This window comes from Eptatretus burgeri, chromosome 8, assembly GCF_056783735.1.
Source record: "Eptatretus burgeri isolate ZD-2024b chromosome 8, Ebu_testis_v1, whole genome shotgun sequence".
Classification (NCBI taxonomy): domain Eukaryota; kingdom Metazoa; phylum Chordata; class Myxini; order Myxiniformes; family Myxinidae; genus Eptatretus; species Eptatretus burgeri.
The window spans coordinates 100781147-100801117 of NC_140968.1; the positions used below are offsets into that span (position 1 = coordinate 100781147).

The window sequence follows — 19971 nt, forward strand, 5'->3', positions numbered from 1 at the left end:
GTGGCGTTTAAGAGCGGAGGTGGCCTATAGCGAGCGGAGAAAGGATCGTCAGTGGAAATGCGAGATGACAGTGACGCATCACTTGCTTGAAGTCCTGGAGAGAGCAAGGTGATTGAACCATGTGGAAGGAATTTCCACAAACGGGAGAAAAGACGTTGAAATCTGATGTGTGTATTTTGTGGGTTTAACCAAGAGGGAGCAACTGGAAGGATTAGAGGGCTGAAAGAGCAGAGCGAGCTATAGTAGAGCCAGACACATTATACATATCCACATAACATGACTGAAAGGATTCAGCTATTTCAGCCACACCCATTGCTGACAGGTGTATATAATCAAGCACACAGCCATGCAATCTCCATGGACAAACATTGGCAAACCGTGTTGAAGAGCTCAGTGACTTTCAACGTGGCATCGTTATAGGATGCCACCTTTCCAACAAGTCAGTTCGTCAAAGTTTTGCGCTGCTGGAGCTGCCACAGTCAACTGTAAGTGCTGTTATTGTGACGTGGAAACATCTCGGAGCAACAACAGCTCAGCCGCGAAGTGGAAGGCCACACAAGCTCACAGAACGGAACCGCCGAGTGCTGAAGCGCAGAGTGGAAAAATCGTCTATCGCCGATTGCAATACTCACTACTAAGTTCCAAACTGACTCTGGAAGCAACGTCAGCAGAGGCACTGTTCAGAAAGACCTTCAGGAAATGGGTTTCCATGGCCGAGCAGCCGCACACAAGCCTCAGATCAAGATTTGGAATGCCAAGCGTCAGCTGGAGTGGTGTAAAGCGCACCACCATTGGACTCTGGAGTGATGAATCACGCACCACCATCTGGAAGTCTGATGGATGAATCTAGGTTTGAAGAACGCTACCTGCCCGAATGCATCGGGCCAACTCTAATGTTTGGTGGAGGAGTAATCATGGTTCGGGCTCGGTCTCTTCCTTTGTTCCAGTGAAGGGAAATCTGAACGCAACAGCATACAATAACATTCTAGACGATTCTATGCTTCCAACTTTGAGGCAACAGTTTGAGGAAGGACCTTTCAGGTTTGGGAGCGACAATATATTCATATGTATTGTGAAGATTGTATGTTGAGGTTGTCATGATTTCTTATCAACAACACAAATTTCATTGTTTTCGTGTTTACTCATGTGCCTGCTCTAAAAACGAGAAGGGCACTCAGGAGAGCGCACACCTCCACCATGTAATACCTGATCCACGAGAACATATCGGGCCCAATACATTCTTGAAATATCATGCAATACAGTACTAAATTGTTTTGGGCTAATTCTCATATCCAGATCCAGATTCGGATCTTCACCAAATCACTCCGTCCTTGTGACACACCCAACCTGTCCACCAAGTTTCATCCGAATCCGTCCACAACGTTTTGAGATATTGTGCTATATATCGGTTTTGCCCCATCTCTCAATGATGAAGAATCACTTTAAAAATTCTAGTAGTCGGATCCAAATCCAGATCTTCATCAAAATCTAATCAGTTCGTCCTCGTCACATACCCAACCTGTCCTCAAAACTTCATTGGGATCCGTGCACAGCTTTTTGAGATATCCTGCACACAAACAGACAGAACGGGGTGAAAAAATGACCTCCTTCACCTTTGGCGATGGAGGAAAAGATTGCTTTACACAGGTTTATTACAACACCTCCTGATCGTTTACTCACGACGGACACACGTTACTTGTAGATTACTCATAAGTCGAAACACGTCAAGGTAATATTAAACATACCCGCAACCTAATTTTCAACCAATGGGTAACGTCCTTTTAACCTATGAGTTTAACCTATGAGCGTGCTCTGAAGCTATGTTTAACATGCTTGAAACCTATGAGTAACGTGCATTGAACCTATTTGTAACTTGCCTTGAACCAATGACTAGCGTGCTATGAACCTATGAGTAACATGCGTTTAACCTATGTGTAGCATGCTTTGAACCTAAGTATAACGTGCTTCTGACCTTTGAGTAACATGCTATGAACCTCTGTGTAAAGTATCTCAAACGCACATTGTCGTATGTCGACGAATTAGATTGACGTCTTCCGGACGACCACAGCACTTACTGAACGTGTTTCTAACTTACATCTACCATGTAATGGCATATTGGCAGCGTTAAGGGGATTTGGATTTTACAAATGGGCTTCACAAGAGAAACCCATCATTGTTCCAGACTCCATGTTGAGTAGATGTCAATGCCAGTAGTATCAGTAGTAGTAAAACTATTAGCAGTAGCATTGGTAGTAGTAGTAGTATGTCTCTGTCAGTAGGAGTATGTGAGCATGATGGGGAGGGTGTGGGTGATGAGGAATCCTCTTATCGTCCACGAATAGGAGACTACTTTGCACCATTGTTCAATGTTCTTTTCGGCTAATTTTTTTTCCTCATTCCCACGATGAAATATTTCTTTGCTTTACTTTTTAAAGTATTAAAAACGACTTTGCCAAATGCATAATGTACTAGTAATGAACACAGAACGCTTCGATAACTTATCGATAAGTTATACCAACAATTGTTTATCGTGTTTTAGTCGTCCACAACCTATGCCCAACGATAGTCGAGTGTATGCATAGCGTAATAATTCCCAAGCACGTTATTCAGAGGTTATAAATAAGTCACGGGTACCCTAAACATTACTTTGATGTGTTTCGACGTATGAGGAACTTTCAAGTAGCGTGTTGCGAAGTGTGAACAACATTCGTGTAGCATGCTTACAAAACGTTACTCATAGGTTAGAAATAAGTTTCGGGTACGCGAATGTTACCTCTGCGTGTTGACTAATGAGTAACACAATTAACGTGTGTCAACGATCGCATAACATGCCTACAACTTATGGCCAGCGTAGCGGAACGTGTAAGCCAAACGCCGAGTACGTCGTAAAATTTCAAGCATGCAAAATTTTTGGACAACCAAAAAGTACAACGTTTTAAACCAGCGTAATACGACCTATGGTAGTGTTTTTCAGCGTGCACCTAACGTACACAAAACGTACGCATTACGTATTCGACGTGTGCCATCGTTTTAGACAAATTTTTCATCAATCGGCATACGCTGGCTAAATCGTCAAGGTGTGACAGCCCCTTTACAGGTGTCGTGTTTTAACATATCTGCATTTGTTGTATTCCAAAATGTCGGAAAATACATCAATCAGTTTGCAGTGACTTGTCCAGTAACATTAAAAGGGGAAGAGCATTCTGATGCTTGATGGTGACTCGTGTGACATGTTATGAACTAAGCAAGGAGAGAACCGTAAGCTTTACATTCAGGTACTCCATTTGTTCAAGATCAAATGACATCATCATCTGAAGAAGTCTATGAAGATTATAATATTTGTAGCCTTCAAGGATATCAATGAAAGCTGCTCAGACTGCGTAAAGCCATAAACTTACAGGAACAGAGCAACAGGTTTCTGTCTGCACTGTCGCTGATGATTCGCTAACAAGCAATGAAACCGGCCCTGCAGTGTAGCATTTGGATTCTCATGTGTGTACTATTTGTGAATGTCTTTATGGCTGTGGAGGAACTCTGGTGTGGGTTTGAAACAGCAAAGCACTTACTTTGGGTAGCCTTTCATGGTTGCTTTATGCAGCTTCTTCGGCTGGAAGAGAATGGGAGGAGTCAATTTATTTATATAATCCAAGCCACCTGGGTTAATTGATTAGGGGAGAGCTGATTGGTCATTCCCTGCATACTTAGATGAGAGATGAGTTTGTTTTCGTGATTACATATGAATGTATGTATGTTTAGTATTCAAATCTATGTATTACTAAAACTCTCATCTTGTATGTATTGTTACGAATTCTCGCCCGCCTGGCGTGCGATCGGCCGCGTACCTCTAATGGCCGCCGCGTCGCCCACCGGACGGACAATTTAGTCGTGACCCTCCTGGAACTACTGCCAGGAGCCAGTCATGGGTGGAGGTTTAACCTCACCACAACCCAGTCCGCATTCTACCTGCGCGAAATAGGGTGAATCGCCGAATGTCGATATACCTAAATTCCCGCGCGGTTAACCGACCGAGGGGTTGCACCACGCCGCAGGTCGGCTTAGGACACGAACCGCATAAGCGGTTCTTTCCGTGCTACAGGGATAACCGAGCGGTGTTATCGCTGACCTCGACGTTTCAGATTATTTATCGGGTGTTTAAAACCCACGACTCATTCCACGATGCAAGACGGCATTTCAATGGGGTGAAAGGAGGATGTGACAAATGGGATACATTGCACACAAGGACATTTATTCCAGCAACACGTATCCAGTCATGCAATATACAAGCGACAAATAGAAGGCCAAGCAATACCACCGACTACGATTATTATCTACAGTCACTTACAGTCGTTACTTAACAGGACACGGCGCTACAGCATGCACACATAAACAACAGGAAAACCCTCCCCATAGGCAGGGAGGTCGACGGGGTTAGGAAACCTTTATGGTCGTGGGCCGGGGATGACCGAAAAGGCCCGCGAGACCGTGCTGGTTACCTGCCCCCTCGAGGTGTGACGGTGGGCAGGTCGCGGCGCCTTGTTCCCATGGCAGCTAGCGTAGCCGCACCTGCTCTCGGGCCTTTGCGATGACGTAGTCGGTGAGTTCTCTCCGGCATCCCTTGCCAGACGCGCAGATTCGCACCACACAGCCGGCAGGGCTGTGCCTCCTGTCTGCATCTCTGAGGCGTCGCCCCCACTCGCCACCGGCCCGCGCCTTCACCGACAGGTCGCCCAACGCCAAGATGAGAGGCCGACCTCGACCACCAAGAGAGAGCTCGAAGGTGAAGCGAGAGAATGACGTCCACCAAGAGAGCGAGTAGAATCCAACACGACCCCGACAGAGAGAGAGACGTCGACCACCGAGACAGAGAGAGTGAGCCTCGCGCGCGGTCCGGCTTATATAGCGCGGGGCTCCGCCCTTCGCTCCTCCCCGTTTTCGGCTCCACCTTTTTTCGAGAAGGTTCCCGAAAAGGGGCGTTCCTCATTCCGACCGCGTCACCCGGCGCGTCCACCAATCGGGGGCAAGCCGCCCCACCCCGCCTCCGACACACTTCTCGGAGAAACAGGCTGGAAAAATCCGCGCGCCCATCGCCGATATCCTCACATTTTCAGTTATACACGAGAAAAAGTTGTTCACATTTTCCTCACATTCCTTTGGTTTCCTTTTGCGTTCGACGGTTTTCAATGCGGCTTGTTGTTTGCGTGGAGGTTTTTTCAAAATAACAATAGAAAAAGAAAAACGGCTATCTCAAAGACTTGCAGCCTGGTGAACACGAAGAATTCCCTTTAAACAACGGTGGGGACCTATCTGCACATAAACTTCACGTCATAACTGATCTTGGGACCCTTTATGGTGTATTGCGAATTTCCACAGCCGTAACAGTATGTATGTATGTATGTATGTATGTATGATCTATGTATTACTAAAACTCTCATCTTGTATATATGTATGTATGTTCCCGAAATACATCCAAAACGGTACACGATAGCGCAAAACTTTTAGGGCCACCTTACTCACCATTTGCCTTCAGTGTGCAGTATCAAGTTTCGTTAAAATTGGGCAACGAAAAAAATTATTTAAAAATCAATTCCCGATTCAGCCAAGTACTCTTCGGGAGTATTTGATCAATTCAAACAACCTCAGCGGTATAGTTCGCTGGAGCTATCTTTTGTTTTTTGTTGAAATGATGTTTCTTCATCAACCGCTGTCACAACGTGAACCCAACGGGTTCACGGGTCTTCCAGTATAATATTGTATGAACAAGTCGAGGGATGGGTCTTGATGTTCATTTTCAACTGACATTGATATTCAAACGAAAGTGTTATATCGGGTGAAGCAAAACAGAATTACGAGAAAGAAACAAGTTAAAATGTTCAACAAATATGCAAATGGTAAGTTTAAAACACGAGGGGGTGGTTGAAGAGGGTTTCTTTTCTGAAGAATTTCTGCATTTAATTTTAGTATTTATGTTGATTTTTGTATTTTTACCTTGAATGTGAATTTTATCCAAATTCAACATGATGAATCCTGTGATTTATAACTTGTGTAGTTTCTTCATCCTGTGTCCAAAATGAGCAGTTGAGGCAGTTGTAACAAATTTATAAGATGGCAATTGTGATGACAAAGCAGTAGCAGAGATAGACAGCTTTCTTTTGTGTCTCCTTGCAACGCATACCAGTTGATACACTTGCAGTGGAAATTCACGTGTTTGTGCAAGTGCGACATTCCCAATAACATCAGCAGAGCCACCACATCATCCTTTCCCGCTGGGGTGAGTTGACAGTGCAATGAATGGCGACAGCAATTCAAGCTTTGACGAGGTGGTTTGCTGTTGCCTTCCCATCACTCAGAGCAGGAATTTATAATTTGTTCAGGGTGCCGGCAAAAGCTCACCTACTCTTCACGAAGGACACCAAGTAATGCTGGCAGACGGGACACCCAGCTTAATGTCCATCCGAGAGATGGCACACGCATTGATGCCCCACCCTGCATGTGAAACATCAGTGTGGTGGTTTCTTGCTGGGCGAAGATTGGAACCCAGGCCCGACAGGTCAATGACCATTGTGCACACATCTCGGTCGACTGGCTCTCCTGCTAGCCACACTCATGATTGGACAAGGTAAATCTTACGATAATAATATACAAACTATTACCGATTATATATCATGGTATTATGTATGTGCAAATTTATTGGAAGACTTCTTAACCTTTGCATTTTCTCAAAGGAACAAATGCAAAAAGCTATTACAAGAGCACTGTGTGTCTGTCTGTCAGTCGCTGAGTCCACACCGGTTCTCAGATCTCCTGCAATTTATTCCAACCACCTCCCTTCCTTCCTATTGTGATGCTCTGCATTGTCGAATGCTTCATCTTGAATTTTTATCTTTTCTTTACAATTCATAATGTGAAAAAATGGTGAAGTTCCAGAGGTCAACGTGTTCAGATCTACCCGAGTCACGCTATCGTATGATCGCAGAAGTACCTGCGTTGCCAAGGGGAAATTAAATGTTTTAAAATGTTTCCTGCATGACAAATTGGTTGATGTTGGCCCAATATGTTTTTGTATGAATTACAATTTTGAGCGTCACAAAATGTGCTTGGACCACTTGCCCTTCTTTTTATTAATTTTCTTTTTAAAATCGAACAAATCACGACAACCTCAACATACAATCTTCACAAAACATATTACTCGACCGCTTCTGGGAAAAACCCAGGCAGTGTATAAGAACATACAGTTGTGCTGAACATGGAAGTGAATTAATAAATCATTATGTGAATGTGTTTTTTTTTAACCTGGTTAAATAACATGGACACATGGAAACACTGATAATTAACTCTACCACCAAAGGTGAAGGAGGTTATGTTTTCACCCCTTTCTGTCCGTCTGTCTGTCTTTCTCACGGTACATTTACGCATTATTATGCGAATTTTAGAATCTCCTCCTGTCAGACGAATATTTTGATCTTGTTTGCCAAAGAACAGTGCAGACAAAGTTTGTTAAAAGGGACAAAAAAAACAATAACGTGAAAAAGGATCTATTTTTATTGACAGAAAGGTTAAACAATGTCTGGGATGAGCTGGTCCAACACGGCATCCAGTGTGGCTTTAAACGCAGCAATTGATGCCACTCGAAGCACATATTTTTAGGGAGGGCATTCCATGGGATTACAAATCGATGGGAAAAAGCTGAGGAGCAGAAATTCCTTCACTCTAACTGCTTGAAGATTTTCAAAGGGTGTCCACTCCGGGCGTTATCTTGATGAAAGATGAAAAACTCATTTCTGTCTCGGTTTTCATCACCACACACAATCTTAAACACTTCGAGAAGACCCCCACAGATGTTCCGGTGCCACATGGAAAAGAGGTTTTGGCGGGAAAGCCTGATGTGGTACAGGAAGGCACGAAGGCCGACAACCATGTGGGTCGTGAGCCGTTGAACACGTTTGATTTTGACGGGACCATGCTTGGACACAGTGTTCAGGTGGAGGTCGTGTGAAGGCCGAATAGGCAGGGATAAACACCCACAGTGAAAGACAATTAAAATGGCAGGTTTAATGATAAATAACATCCGCCAGGCCATTCGCACAACTGCATCACATTGAGCCGAGGATCAGAACTCGAAATCTGGAGTGAAATCAGAAAATGTGAGGAAATCGGCGATGTTTTGTATTTTGTCGGTTTGTGCGGACCTTTACCGATCGGCTTGCTATCGCTTGCCAAGCCAGCCGTTCCTCATCAACCCCAACCCGAGCACTCAATGGCGGTCCGGTTCGTGTCCCGATCGGGATGTACAGTTGGGAGATGAGTCCACAAATGTTAAAATATTCAATTTCTGCTTTTTCAGTTGAAAAACAATGAAAAAGCGAACTTAATATTTGAAATGTAAAAATCTTATTATTGTGATAAAGACCTTTATCGATACAACAGAAGGAATGAAATGGTCCGACACAGCGTGGCAGGGCCAGGGGGCCACAAAACAATGATGTAAAACCAGGACGGCCGTTCACAGTGACGTCACATTCCCACGGAAATCACATTCTCACAAATATCCATGAAGACTCCGGGATGAACAAAATGTCGAAATCCGTCACTGAAGCTTTTTAACGTTGATCAAACAAAGGAAATCGAACAAATTAAAATAAGGAGAAAAATATTATTATTATTAATGACGCAGTGAAGTGATTCTGGTTATGAAACAGATACCTGTGTGTTGCACGTGGATCCGAGGAGAAGAATTCCTTCAGTTCCTCCACGTTTCAACCAATCAAAACGACGCATCGCCTTTCCTCCTTGGTCATTACCTTCTGTCAGAGGTTATCACCTCCTCTCCACTACTTTGACCAATCAAAGCTCGCTCCGATCCAGAACTTGTCAGAAAGCAGCATGAGGTACATCGCCGAACGTGATTGGTCCAATGGTATCACGTGCCGCCGAGAATTGGCGATTCAGCATGAGGAACATCACGAACATGATTGGTCCGGTCCTGTTTGCTGGAATCCTCGTGCATCACACCGCCCACACAACACACGTGGTGTCCTTTGACCAATCAGGAGCAGTGCAGTTTCAGTATCGTTTCCTTCAGCTCGATTGGTGTTGTCCTGCTCGTGATGTTTTCGGTTTTTTTTTTCGTTGTTGAATCTGTGGAGATTATTTTTTCGATCTTGTTGAATCTCTGGGGAGATCATTTTTTCGTTCTTGTTGTAAGTAAATTTCAACTCCGAATGCATGATGAAACACTTGTTTATGGCTAATACGAGAAGCGAACGTAAAATTCTTCTTCCATTCGCTTCTTAAATATATCAAATTAAACAGTCTTTTTGCGATGAAAACATAAATATTACCTTCACATTACCTTCACAACAACAACTACAACGCCGAGAACACGATCTCATCTGCAAAAATAAATATGACCTCAACATCACCTTCACAACAACAACCACACCGCCTCGAACAGGATCTCATCTGAAAAAAAAAATTCCTCAACATCAGCTTCACAACAACAACGACACCGCCGAGAACAGGATTTCATCTAAAAAAATAAATATGACCTCAACAATACCTTCACAATGACAACTGCACCGCCGAGAACACGATCTCATCTGCAAAAATAAATACGACCTCAACATTACCTTCACAACAACAACTACACCGCCGAGAACAGGATCTCATCTAAAAAAATAAATACAAGAAGCGAATGCAGTATTCTTCTTCCATTCGCTTCTGACTTTACCGATAACTTCTTCACAATAGTTTCCACAATTTCTGGTTACTTCGGCCTGGATTCGGGATTCGCGATCAAATAATGTAAATCACGATTAAAAATTATTTTTTGATGATGCAGAAGATATCTTTATTAAAATCAGTGGAGGAAATATAAACCATGTCTGATATTATTTGGGTCTTTCATGTCTCCGACGATGCCTTTATCTCCCGGCATGCATCATTCCCCATGACAAAAACCGGAAACAAAAGAAAAAACAGAAGCAAAAAAAAAAAACGACAGCAAAAGGGTCATAGCCAACGACACGGATTCCAAATTGCCATGGTATTGTGTTGTTGTTGTTGTTGTTGTTTCCTATTCTCTCATGTGCACGCATTAAGTATGAAGCTCACTGCGTTCGCCATTAAAGAGAATGATGGCATAAGAAAAACTTAGCTTTCTTCGTTCAGCGCGAAATGCCATGGTGAGCTGAAGTGACGTCTTCCGTTCGTTCGAACATGAGAGGGAAGCGTTTCTTGGTTTTTTTTTTCCGTCAAACAATACATTCAATGGTTTTCACATACATAACACATTAGTTTCACAAATTTCCATTGAAATACTTGGGTATTTCCGTCAATTGTCGCCATTTCCGTCTGGGATACGCACCGCCATCTACCGGACGGCCGTCATTGGCTGTCTTGAGGCACGTGGGGGGGGGGGGGGGAGCAGCGGAGACGTGGTAGACACCGGGGACATTTCAAACTCGATGCAATTGTATACAGCGCACACGAGATGTGCCATTACTCACTATATAAGCTACTTTATGACAAGGGTTATCATGAATAATATTAATTAAATAAACACACGTCTGTTGTGCAATGTTTCTAAAGAGAATCCCAATTGATCAAAATCAACGTTTGAAATTCTGTTCTCATTGGGGAAAGGAGTCGTATTGTTCATCAACCTTGGGTCACGTGGTTTTCACCGGAAGAGGATATTTGGAACAAAAATATATAATTATATCTCGGTTGAGATACCAATGCAGACGAGGGAAGGGGGCGTGGCCACAGTCCATTGTGACATCACAATAAGAACTGCAACAATAGAGAACTCTTGAGACAGGGCGGTATCATTAAATCTTCAGTTCGTGGAGAGCTGTGCACCAGCCATGTTGTTTCGCATCGTGCTGTTCGTGCTCAACATCCTCGGAAGTGGAGCGTCCCGTCCATCACAGCAGGTAAGTGAGGATTGTGAGAAATAACAACGTATTGTACTTGGGGAAGTTAAACAACACGATCGGAGTCACTTTCTTTGGAGCTTGGTAAACCCAGACTGGGATTGAATGAATAAACAGGATGAAAACAGGAAACACCAGGTACCCCAGCTCGTGTATAATTAATAAACAGGATTAAAACAGGTAACACCAGGTACACCAGCTCGTATTTAATTAATAAACAGGATTAAAACAGGTAACACCAGGAACCCCAGCTCGTATTTAATTAATAAACAGGATGAAAACAGGTAACATCAGGAACACCAGCTCATGTATAATTAATATACAGGATTAAAACAGGTAACACCAGGCACCCCAGCTCGTATTTAATTAATAAACATGATTAAAACAGGTAACATCAGGAACACCAGCTCATGTATAATTAATTTACAGGATTAAAACAGGAAACACCAGGTATCCCAGCTCGTATTTAATTAATAAACAGGATTAAAACAGGAAACACCAGGTATCCCAGCTCGTATTTAATTAATAAACAGGATTAAAACAGGTAACACCAGGTACCCCAGCTCGTATTTAATTAATAAACAGGATTAAAACAGGTAACACCAGGTACCCCAGCTCGTATTTAATTAATAAACAGGATTAAAACAGGTAACACCAGGTACCCCAGCTCGTATTTAATTAATTTACAGGATTAAAACAGGTAACACCAGGTACCCCAGCTCGTATTTAATTAATAAACAGGATTAAAACAGGAAACACCAGGTATCCCAGCTCGTATTTAATTAATAAACAGGATTAAAACAGGTAACACCAGGTACCCCAGCTCGTATTTAATTAATAAACAGGATTAAAACAGGTAACACCAGGTATCCCAGCTCGTATTTAATTAATAAACGGTATAAGGTTTCCAAGATTTATTAATTGACTCCATGGTATTTTTATTTTTTTTGTGAGTATTTGACGGAGACGCCATTTTCCCCGTGCTGTCCCGACCGATGGAGAACAACACTCCCCACCAAACAACGTTATACTAATTTACAAATGTTCGATTTCACAAGGAACAAACATGGGTGGAAACATCACCTACGTCCACCTTGAGTCGTGGATGTGTTGAGAATACGAGGTGGTTCGGTGTGAATCTATAAAAAGTTATCTATTTATTACGTATGCACGTACAAACACAAAATGAATGTTCGTTCACACGAATACCAAAGAGATATAAATAAATAAGGAGGGAGGTGAACCATTACTCACGATGTGAGCTCCTTTATAACAACAAGGGTTATCATGAATAACATTAATTAAATCAACACACATCTGTTGTGCAAGGTTTCTAATGAGAATCCCAACTGATCAAAATGAACGTTTTAAATCCTGTTCTCATTGGGGTGAAATATTTGAAAGAGAAATGACTCGTGTTGTTCTTCAACCTTGGGTCACGTGGTTTTCACTGGAAGAGGTTATTTGGAACAAAATATATATAATTATATCTCGGTTGAGATATCAATGCAGACGAGGTTAGGGGGCGTGGCCACAGACCATTGTGACATCACAATAAGAAGTGCAACAACAGAGAACTCTTAAGACAGAACGGTTTCATTAACTCTTCAGTTCGGGGAGAGCCGTGCACCAGCCATGTTGTTTCCCTTCGTGCTGTTCGTACTCACCATCCTCGGAAGTGGAGCGTCCCGTCCATCACAGCAGGTAAGTGGGGATTGTGAGAAATGACAACGTATTGCACTTGGGGAAGTTAAACAACACGTTCTGAGTCTCTTTCTTTACAGCTTGGTAAATCAGGACCGTACGGAGGATTTAAAATGGGGGGAGTTGGTTGGTGGGTGAGTGAGGGGTTTGTTGCTTTTACAAGTTTGACCAATCAGAGCATGATGGGCCGCCCCATCGAGTTCCGATCAAAGTTTGAATTTAAGTTCAATTCACCAAGTGATACGTGACAGGAAACACAACATGTCAGAAAAGGGAATACAATGTGAATACATAGATTTACATACATGTCGCCAACTTTACTTTTTATAATACCACAAGTACATTCATCATCTTGAAACATCTAAATTCAATCTTGTTTTCATAATTTGTTTATTTAAATTCTCCCATAACAAGGCTGAAAGCCACTCAAGGTTTTTGGGTTGTATACAGTACGTATTGCATTCAGTCATCACACCTACTCCAATCAGGTGATTACCAAAAAATTGGCAATATTGGCCGTGTGTGTGTGTGTGTGTCTGTGTGTGTTGTTCAAAAGCATAACATTCTCGCGTCTGACTTCCCTACCTCACCACCCCTCTCTGTCTCTCTTTCTTTGTCCCATCCACACTCCTACCCCTCCTCATACAGTGCAGCACCCTCCTTCCATATCCCTCTCCATTGTTCCTTCCGCTCTCTCTCTCTCTCACTGGATGGTGGTTGTATCCGGACAGTGGTTTTCTCTGGACGTGTCTGGACAGTGGTTACGTCCGAGCGATGTTTGTATCCAGACTTGCCCGGGTTGTATTTATCTCCGGACCTGGCCAGGTCGTGTGTTTATGTCTCGACAGGTGTTTGTCTCCGGACATGGCCGGGTGGTGATTAATTCCAGACAGCTTGGATCCAGACGCGTCCGGGCATTGCTTTTCTCTGGATGCGTCTGGGCAGTGTTTGTCTCTGGACTTCTCTGGGCGCTGTTTGTCTCTGGGCGGTGTGTGTCTCCGGGTGATGTTTGTCTCCAAGCGGTGTTTGTCTCCAGACATGTCTGAGTGGTGTTGGTCTCCAGGCAGTATTTTTCGTATTATCAGTAGAAAATGGAAAATCATTTTGATGAGACTATGAATCGTAATTAATGCTCCACCACACGTGTGCCTTCCATTCCTCTCACCTCACGGTGCCATCACTTCCCCCACCCCTCCTCTCTCTCCTTTCCTCCTTGCTCCCACACCCCTCCTTGCTCTCCCCCTCCACCCTCCCTCTGTCCCCCTATTTTTGTCCCAACTTATAGTATTCCCATCAGTGAAGTGACAGGTAGTGTTTGATAGTCTAAAATACATACATCCAGCAAGTGGATTAGCAAACACTAGTCCCAGAATGCTTTCCCTCCATGCCCTTCGAATCTCCTCTCTCATCATCACTCGGTTATTACATAAACGAGTAAACTCTCGACCATTCCATGAGCCATCGTGTTTGTATTTAAAACATTTCAAGATCATGTTCTTATTTTTTAATGAACTTTGAGATTTTGTAAAATAATTGTGAAAACATTGTTTATTTAATTTTAAATGAAAAATAAACATTCCTCCTACTCCTGCCCTTGTCCATTTCCACAGGTTTTCCAGAATGATGCTGTTGAGGATGGAGGGATGTCTGTGGTTCGCGACGTCGCGTTCATCGTGATTTCCTTCCTTTTATTTTATGTTGTAATCACATTTGATCCGTCATGTTGGTTCAACAACAAGGGGAGCCCCAAAAGAAAGCTCTGCATTCACTGGTAAAGAACACAAGTGACTTATTCATCAATATCTATCATACCTTCATCCACGAGAGAACAAGATCGCTCAGATATTTGGAGAGAGTTTATTGTGTACGATGTTATGTTGGATTAACAGGACGAGAATTTTTTTTTGTTAAATATGAAATGTGTTGTTTAATTGCTGGAGGGGATGATAAGGTGTCCAAAATCCATTGGTAACATTTTTTCATCCAATGTTATGGGGCCATTTTGAATTTCAAGATGGCCACCATGTTACACCAAATTTCCCAACAACTTGGGCTGTGAATGTCATATGAAGTCTATTTTGGTGGCAATACCCACATTTGTCATGCAAAAAGTTAGTTTTTTTAAACGTAATTAAAAAAAATTTAATTTTTAAAAAATTTAAAATTAAAAAAAAAAAAAGTCATGCAAAAATTTTCTCAAAGTTCTGGATGGTGGCCATCTTGGATTCAAAATGGCTGCCATGAACAAACCCACTTTTGCTGCATTAATCAAGTTAAATTTGGTGTAAATACCTCATTGGTCATTTGCAGGTCCGGTGGAACTTTGGAAAGCCTTCACTTTGGGAAGCTGTTTGTAATTATAGTTGTGTATTCACTAACCTGTGTGTCAAAAAAAAACCTGCAAAAGTTTCAGCAGTCTGTCTTGTAATTCATGAAAAATCTGCATTTCTGCAATTCAGCAATGTCGATATACTGCCCCTCATCAACTTGGTCTTGCAGAACACTGAAGAACTCTCAGTCTGTGGCAATAAATGCAACACTTACAGAAGGCTGGATGATTCGTACCCTGTTTTCAAGTGTTTTCGCTTCATAACCTGGACGCTGAATGTGCTTTTCCCAGTTTTTTGTGAAGCAGGACGTGCAGTGGTTCAAAACGTCACGAGACAGTGAATCTCCAGAAGACAGAAATCTCCAGAAGACGAGACAGTGAATCTCCAGAAGACGAGACAGTAAATCTCCAGAAGACAGGATAGTGAATCTCCAGAAGACGGAAATCTCCAGAGGACGAGACAGTGAATCTCCAGAAGACAGAAATCTCCAGAGGATGAGACAGTGAATCTCCAGAAGACAGCATGTCGGCAAGCCTAACTTTCCAGGCATCATTATGACTGCTGTTTACAATTTATTGGATTGTTTCCTCCCATGTTACCAGGAATTGTCCCTTCTGGAGTTTTTCAGGTGCTTTGGCTCTTCCTCATCTGTGATTCCTTGACAAAATACACATTTTGATTTGACAAACACTGTGCTGCTGAAACCAGTATACTTAATAGATTCTGAAGCGCTGGGTCGTCCTCTTTGTCAGTGAAGTTGTTTTATGAAGGAACAGCAAGTTTGCGTCTTCTTTCATCTCGATCCAGGTGACTCAGTTTTATCCAGGTGACTCGGTTTTTTAATGTCAATCTCTGTGTAAAGTGGCTTTCTTCGCTTTAAGCTTGTCTGCTCCAATTCAAAGCAACCTTTGTCCAACTCACACAAATTCTGGATTGTCATAATCTGCCTTTTTCTGTGCACACTTTGGAAAAGTTTCAAATGCTGATTCTTTGAAGGTTCTTTCTGTTTTAAGTATCAACAAGCTTTTCATCAGTGTCTGTCTGGCAATACAGGCAGAGTTTAATTATCTTGCCAAAACGAAGTTTTTGCAAGATATGTGAGTCAGCTTGTATGTTTTTTTTTTTTTGTCTGTAATCACGTATAAAAAAATTCTGCAGAGCACAGTTATCATTGGAAATTTTTGTAACTTCGCATATCAGAGGCCTATAGAGGTCCCTTTCAGCACATAAGATTTTGAAGGTCAGGGTCAAAGGTCAAGGTCACTTTGTCGCAAATCAGGGGAGTCGACGAAACCCTTATTTTTTGAGTAATTTTGATCGGATCGTCTTCAAACTTCATGGGAATATAGTTCATGGTCTGACGCTCAGCTTATTCATTTTTGGTGGCGATTGGCCTTGACCTTCATTAGCACCTAAGGTCAAACATATTTGACCCCAAGGCCAAATTTTCAAGTTTTAGGAACCATATCGTGTAGTACCTCAAATTGAACACCTCGATGAGTGCTTTCTAGTTATGTCAAGCTTGAGACATTATGACGTCTTTAGGTGATGTTATGAGGAAAATGCATATTTTTCATGGTTACTCTGAAGAACGATTCTCATCGGAATCTCTCGTAGACAGATATTCCTCAAGGAGTCGCTCCTGGTGGATAGCAGCTCTGTTCACCTCAGTGTGACCTTAAAGAAGTCACACGTGGTCACCTTTTGGCAAGATACGGGTCACCCTGCGGGTGACATTGGTTTATTCTGTTGTTGGTTTGTTGAACAGGAGCTCTTTTGGAGATTCCATCATGTTTCCCATAAGATAATGTGAAACATGAGAAGTTGATGATTATTCAAGTGAAAGAACGAGCTTTTTGTTTTTGTAAGAACAATCTATCTGAAATAATGAAGGATAACCAGACATGGATAGATTCCACGTGATGATTTCCTTGATATTCAGATTGATTTTGTTATTGAATGTGTAAACAGTACATTTTCCAATTCACCAAATGCTTGTTCCTTGTTGCCTCCGTATTTTGTTAATTTTTAACACAGTTTCCTCATCGCTCTTGCTATTTACTGAGTGATACTTTCTTCTCACACAGCTCTTTCTTTCTCACACTTCTTCCTTTGAAAACTTGATCCATGGTGAATGTTCTAAAAAAGTCCATTTACCATTATCTTCGTCTATGAAGTATAAGTGCTGTAATTTAATTTCTTTATACACAGCACGTGATTATATGAATGATGTTCCACGAATGTAACACAAGTTGAAACATCTGACTGGATTTTACGTTCACACAAACTGACAATGATGTTTTAAGGAAGACTCTTAAAGGTTACTCATTTAACATTTCTTGTCAAGATAAACTAAAACTCCAGCTACTAAGTGTTCATTTCCAAGGAAGAGTTTGTTGGTCAATATCAAAGTTGTGGGAAAAAATACTTCTGAAACGGCAGCTATTTTAAAAATCCAAGATGGCCACCAAATGACGTCAAAACAAAATGTTACCAATGGAATTCCAGCAAAGTTAGGCTTGATTTACAAAAAAGTCACAATTTCCATCTCCAGCAAAAACAAATGCAAAAGTTCATAACATCCTCGACCATTACATGAGATTCTTCAAATAATCAAGTGTGATTCATCGTTCCACACCGTTCCTACGGACATTGTTTAAGTTACATCTGCATACTCCATATTCCGTATCCTCCAGAATTGTAACACTCGTGGAACATGTTTGTTTATGCTTTACAAAACCATGTGTTCAATACTTTTCATGTGATGTAAAACTTTATTTAAGCTTGAACTGAGAATGTTTGTTTGTTTTGTTGCAGTTTACGATGTCGATGCAAAGTGAAACAGAAAAATGAATCAAAACTTAATCCACCATTTGTAACGGAGGTTCGGGAAACCGAACACCTTGAGATTCAGAAAGCAGAGAGAAAGGAGGTTCTGGAAATTACTGACAAAATGGAGTTCACAGCAAAACAGAACTTTGGTGATGATGAACAAGAGGAGGAAGAATATCAAAAAGAGAAAGAAAAGGTTTTACGAGCAGAGGAAGAAAAGCTTCAGGAATATGAGGCTCGGTTGGTCGAAAATGAAAGAAATCTTGTACAAAGAGAGAAGTTTGTGCAGGAAATGGAACATGAGTTGATGGAAAAGGACGTGCAATGGAAACTGGAAAAAGAGTTATGGCAAAAGGAGGAAAAGGACCGGAAGAAAGGAGAGGAGGAACAGCAGAGGCAGAAAAATGAAAAAGAAGAGAGAAAGATAAATGAACAGGAGAGGAAAAATGAGGAAGAACAGAGGAAAAATGAAGAAAAGCTCAGGATGAGAAAGAAAGAAGAATCCGCACGAACCAAAGACCAATTCCAAGTCCGAATGTGGATCAAACGCAAAAATAAAGAACTTAACCAGAAAATGCTGGTTGTGGAAAATAGAATGTTCGAGATTCAGAACTGGAAGAAACGTGTGCAGCAGCAGGAGCAACACCTGCAGACAAGTAAAGAAGAGGAGCTGGAGCGACAAGGTGCGTTTGAAGCATTAATGAATGGGAAAGACGAGGAGATATATCAACGGCAGATTCGTATGCACGAAAAAGGAGAGGAGCTCAACGATGGAGAGTGCAGGCTGCGTAAATTGGAGGAAGAGATTGGTGTTCGAGCGAGAGAACACCAGGAAGAACGAAAACAATGTGAAATTAAATGGGAACTGAAAGAGTTCATGTTAACGGTAAGAGAGAAAGAGATGAGGGACAGAAAAAATAATGTGGAGGGAAGGGAGAAGGAGGTCTTGGAAAGAGAGACCAAAGTCAAAGATACAGGAAAGCTTCCTGAGAAAAACGAGGAAGAGATTCGTGTTCGAGAGAGAGAACACAAGGAAGAACGAAAACAATGTGAAGTTAAATGGAAACTGAAAGAGTTCATGTTAACGGTGAGAGAGAAAGAGATGAGGGACAGAAAAAATAATGTGGAGGGAAGGGAGAAGGAGGTCTTGGAAAGAGAGACCGAAGTAAAAAATACAGGAAAGCATGCCGACAAAAACGAGGAAGAGATTCGTGTTCGAGAGAGAGAACACAAGGAAGAACGAATACAATGTGAAGTTAAATGCAAACTTAAAGAGTTCATGTTAACGGTTCGAGAGAACGAGATGAGGGACAGAAAAAATAATGCGGAGGGAAGGGAGAAGGAGGTCTTGGAAATAGAGACCGAAGTAAAAAATACAGGAAAGCTTGCTGAGAAAAACGAGGAAGAAATGCTTGGAACGAATGACGAGCTGCAGCAGCAACAGCAGAAAGAGGGCAATGTTGGTTTGCTGCCGCCGACTGAACCGAACCCTCACAGTGATGACGAGCTGCAGCAGCAAAAACAACTGTACAGTGTTGTCCTCCAACAACAACCGAAGCCTCAACGTGAAGTCAGGTTACGTCAGCAGAAGCAGCACGATGTTCATCGGCTGCCACCCAAACGGGAGCCACAACATCCTTCTCAATCTGAGTTTCTCAAGGACGAAGGAGCGGAAATTGAAAGGCGCAAAAACAACCTCATGTTCCGTGGAGTGAAGGAGGGAAAAGGTGAACATGATACGGAGGCTGTGGCAAAATTAATAAAAGCCATGAACCTGGACATCGAGCCTGAACGGACTTTCCGCATTGGACGCTATGTTGAGAACAGCCTCAGACCCATAAAAGTTGTTTTCAGATGCGAGTCTGACAGGAATCAGGTTCTTACGAATAATAAGAAGATCCGGAATTTGAATGATCCCTCTCTGTGCACAAGAAATATATTTATCACTCCAGACTACACTCAGCTCCAAAGAGAAAAACAAGAGTTGCTGCTGAGTGAACTTGACAAAAAGAGAGAAAGTGATCCAAACGGGCAATACACCATCAGAGGAGACAAAGTCATCCTCGTGAAGAAGCCCAAGGACAACCCTCATCTCCGTAGATGAGGACCATCCCGCCTCATCTCCAAAGATCACCACCCTCCCTCCTCATGTCCCATCTCACATGATACAG

At 42.3% G+C, this 19971-nt stretch overlaps 1 protein-coding gene across 1 annotated transcript; it reads left to right on the top strand.

Moving 5' to 3' along the window:
• Positions 1–12601: 12601 nt before the first annotated feature.
• On the top strand, positions 12602–19631 carry LOC147022407 (uncharacterized; the record flags this gene model as incomplete). Its single annotated transcript, XM_085890500.1, has 3 exons — positions 12602–12638; positions 14249–14409; positions 17786–19631. Coding segments are annotated over exons 2-3 (1974 nt in total), but the record flags the coding sequence as incomplete, so codon positions are not given.
• Positions 19632–19971: the final 340 nt, after the last annotated feature.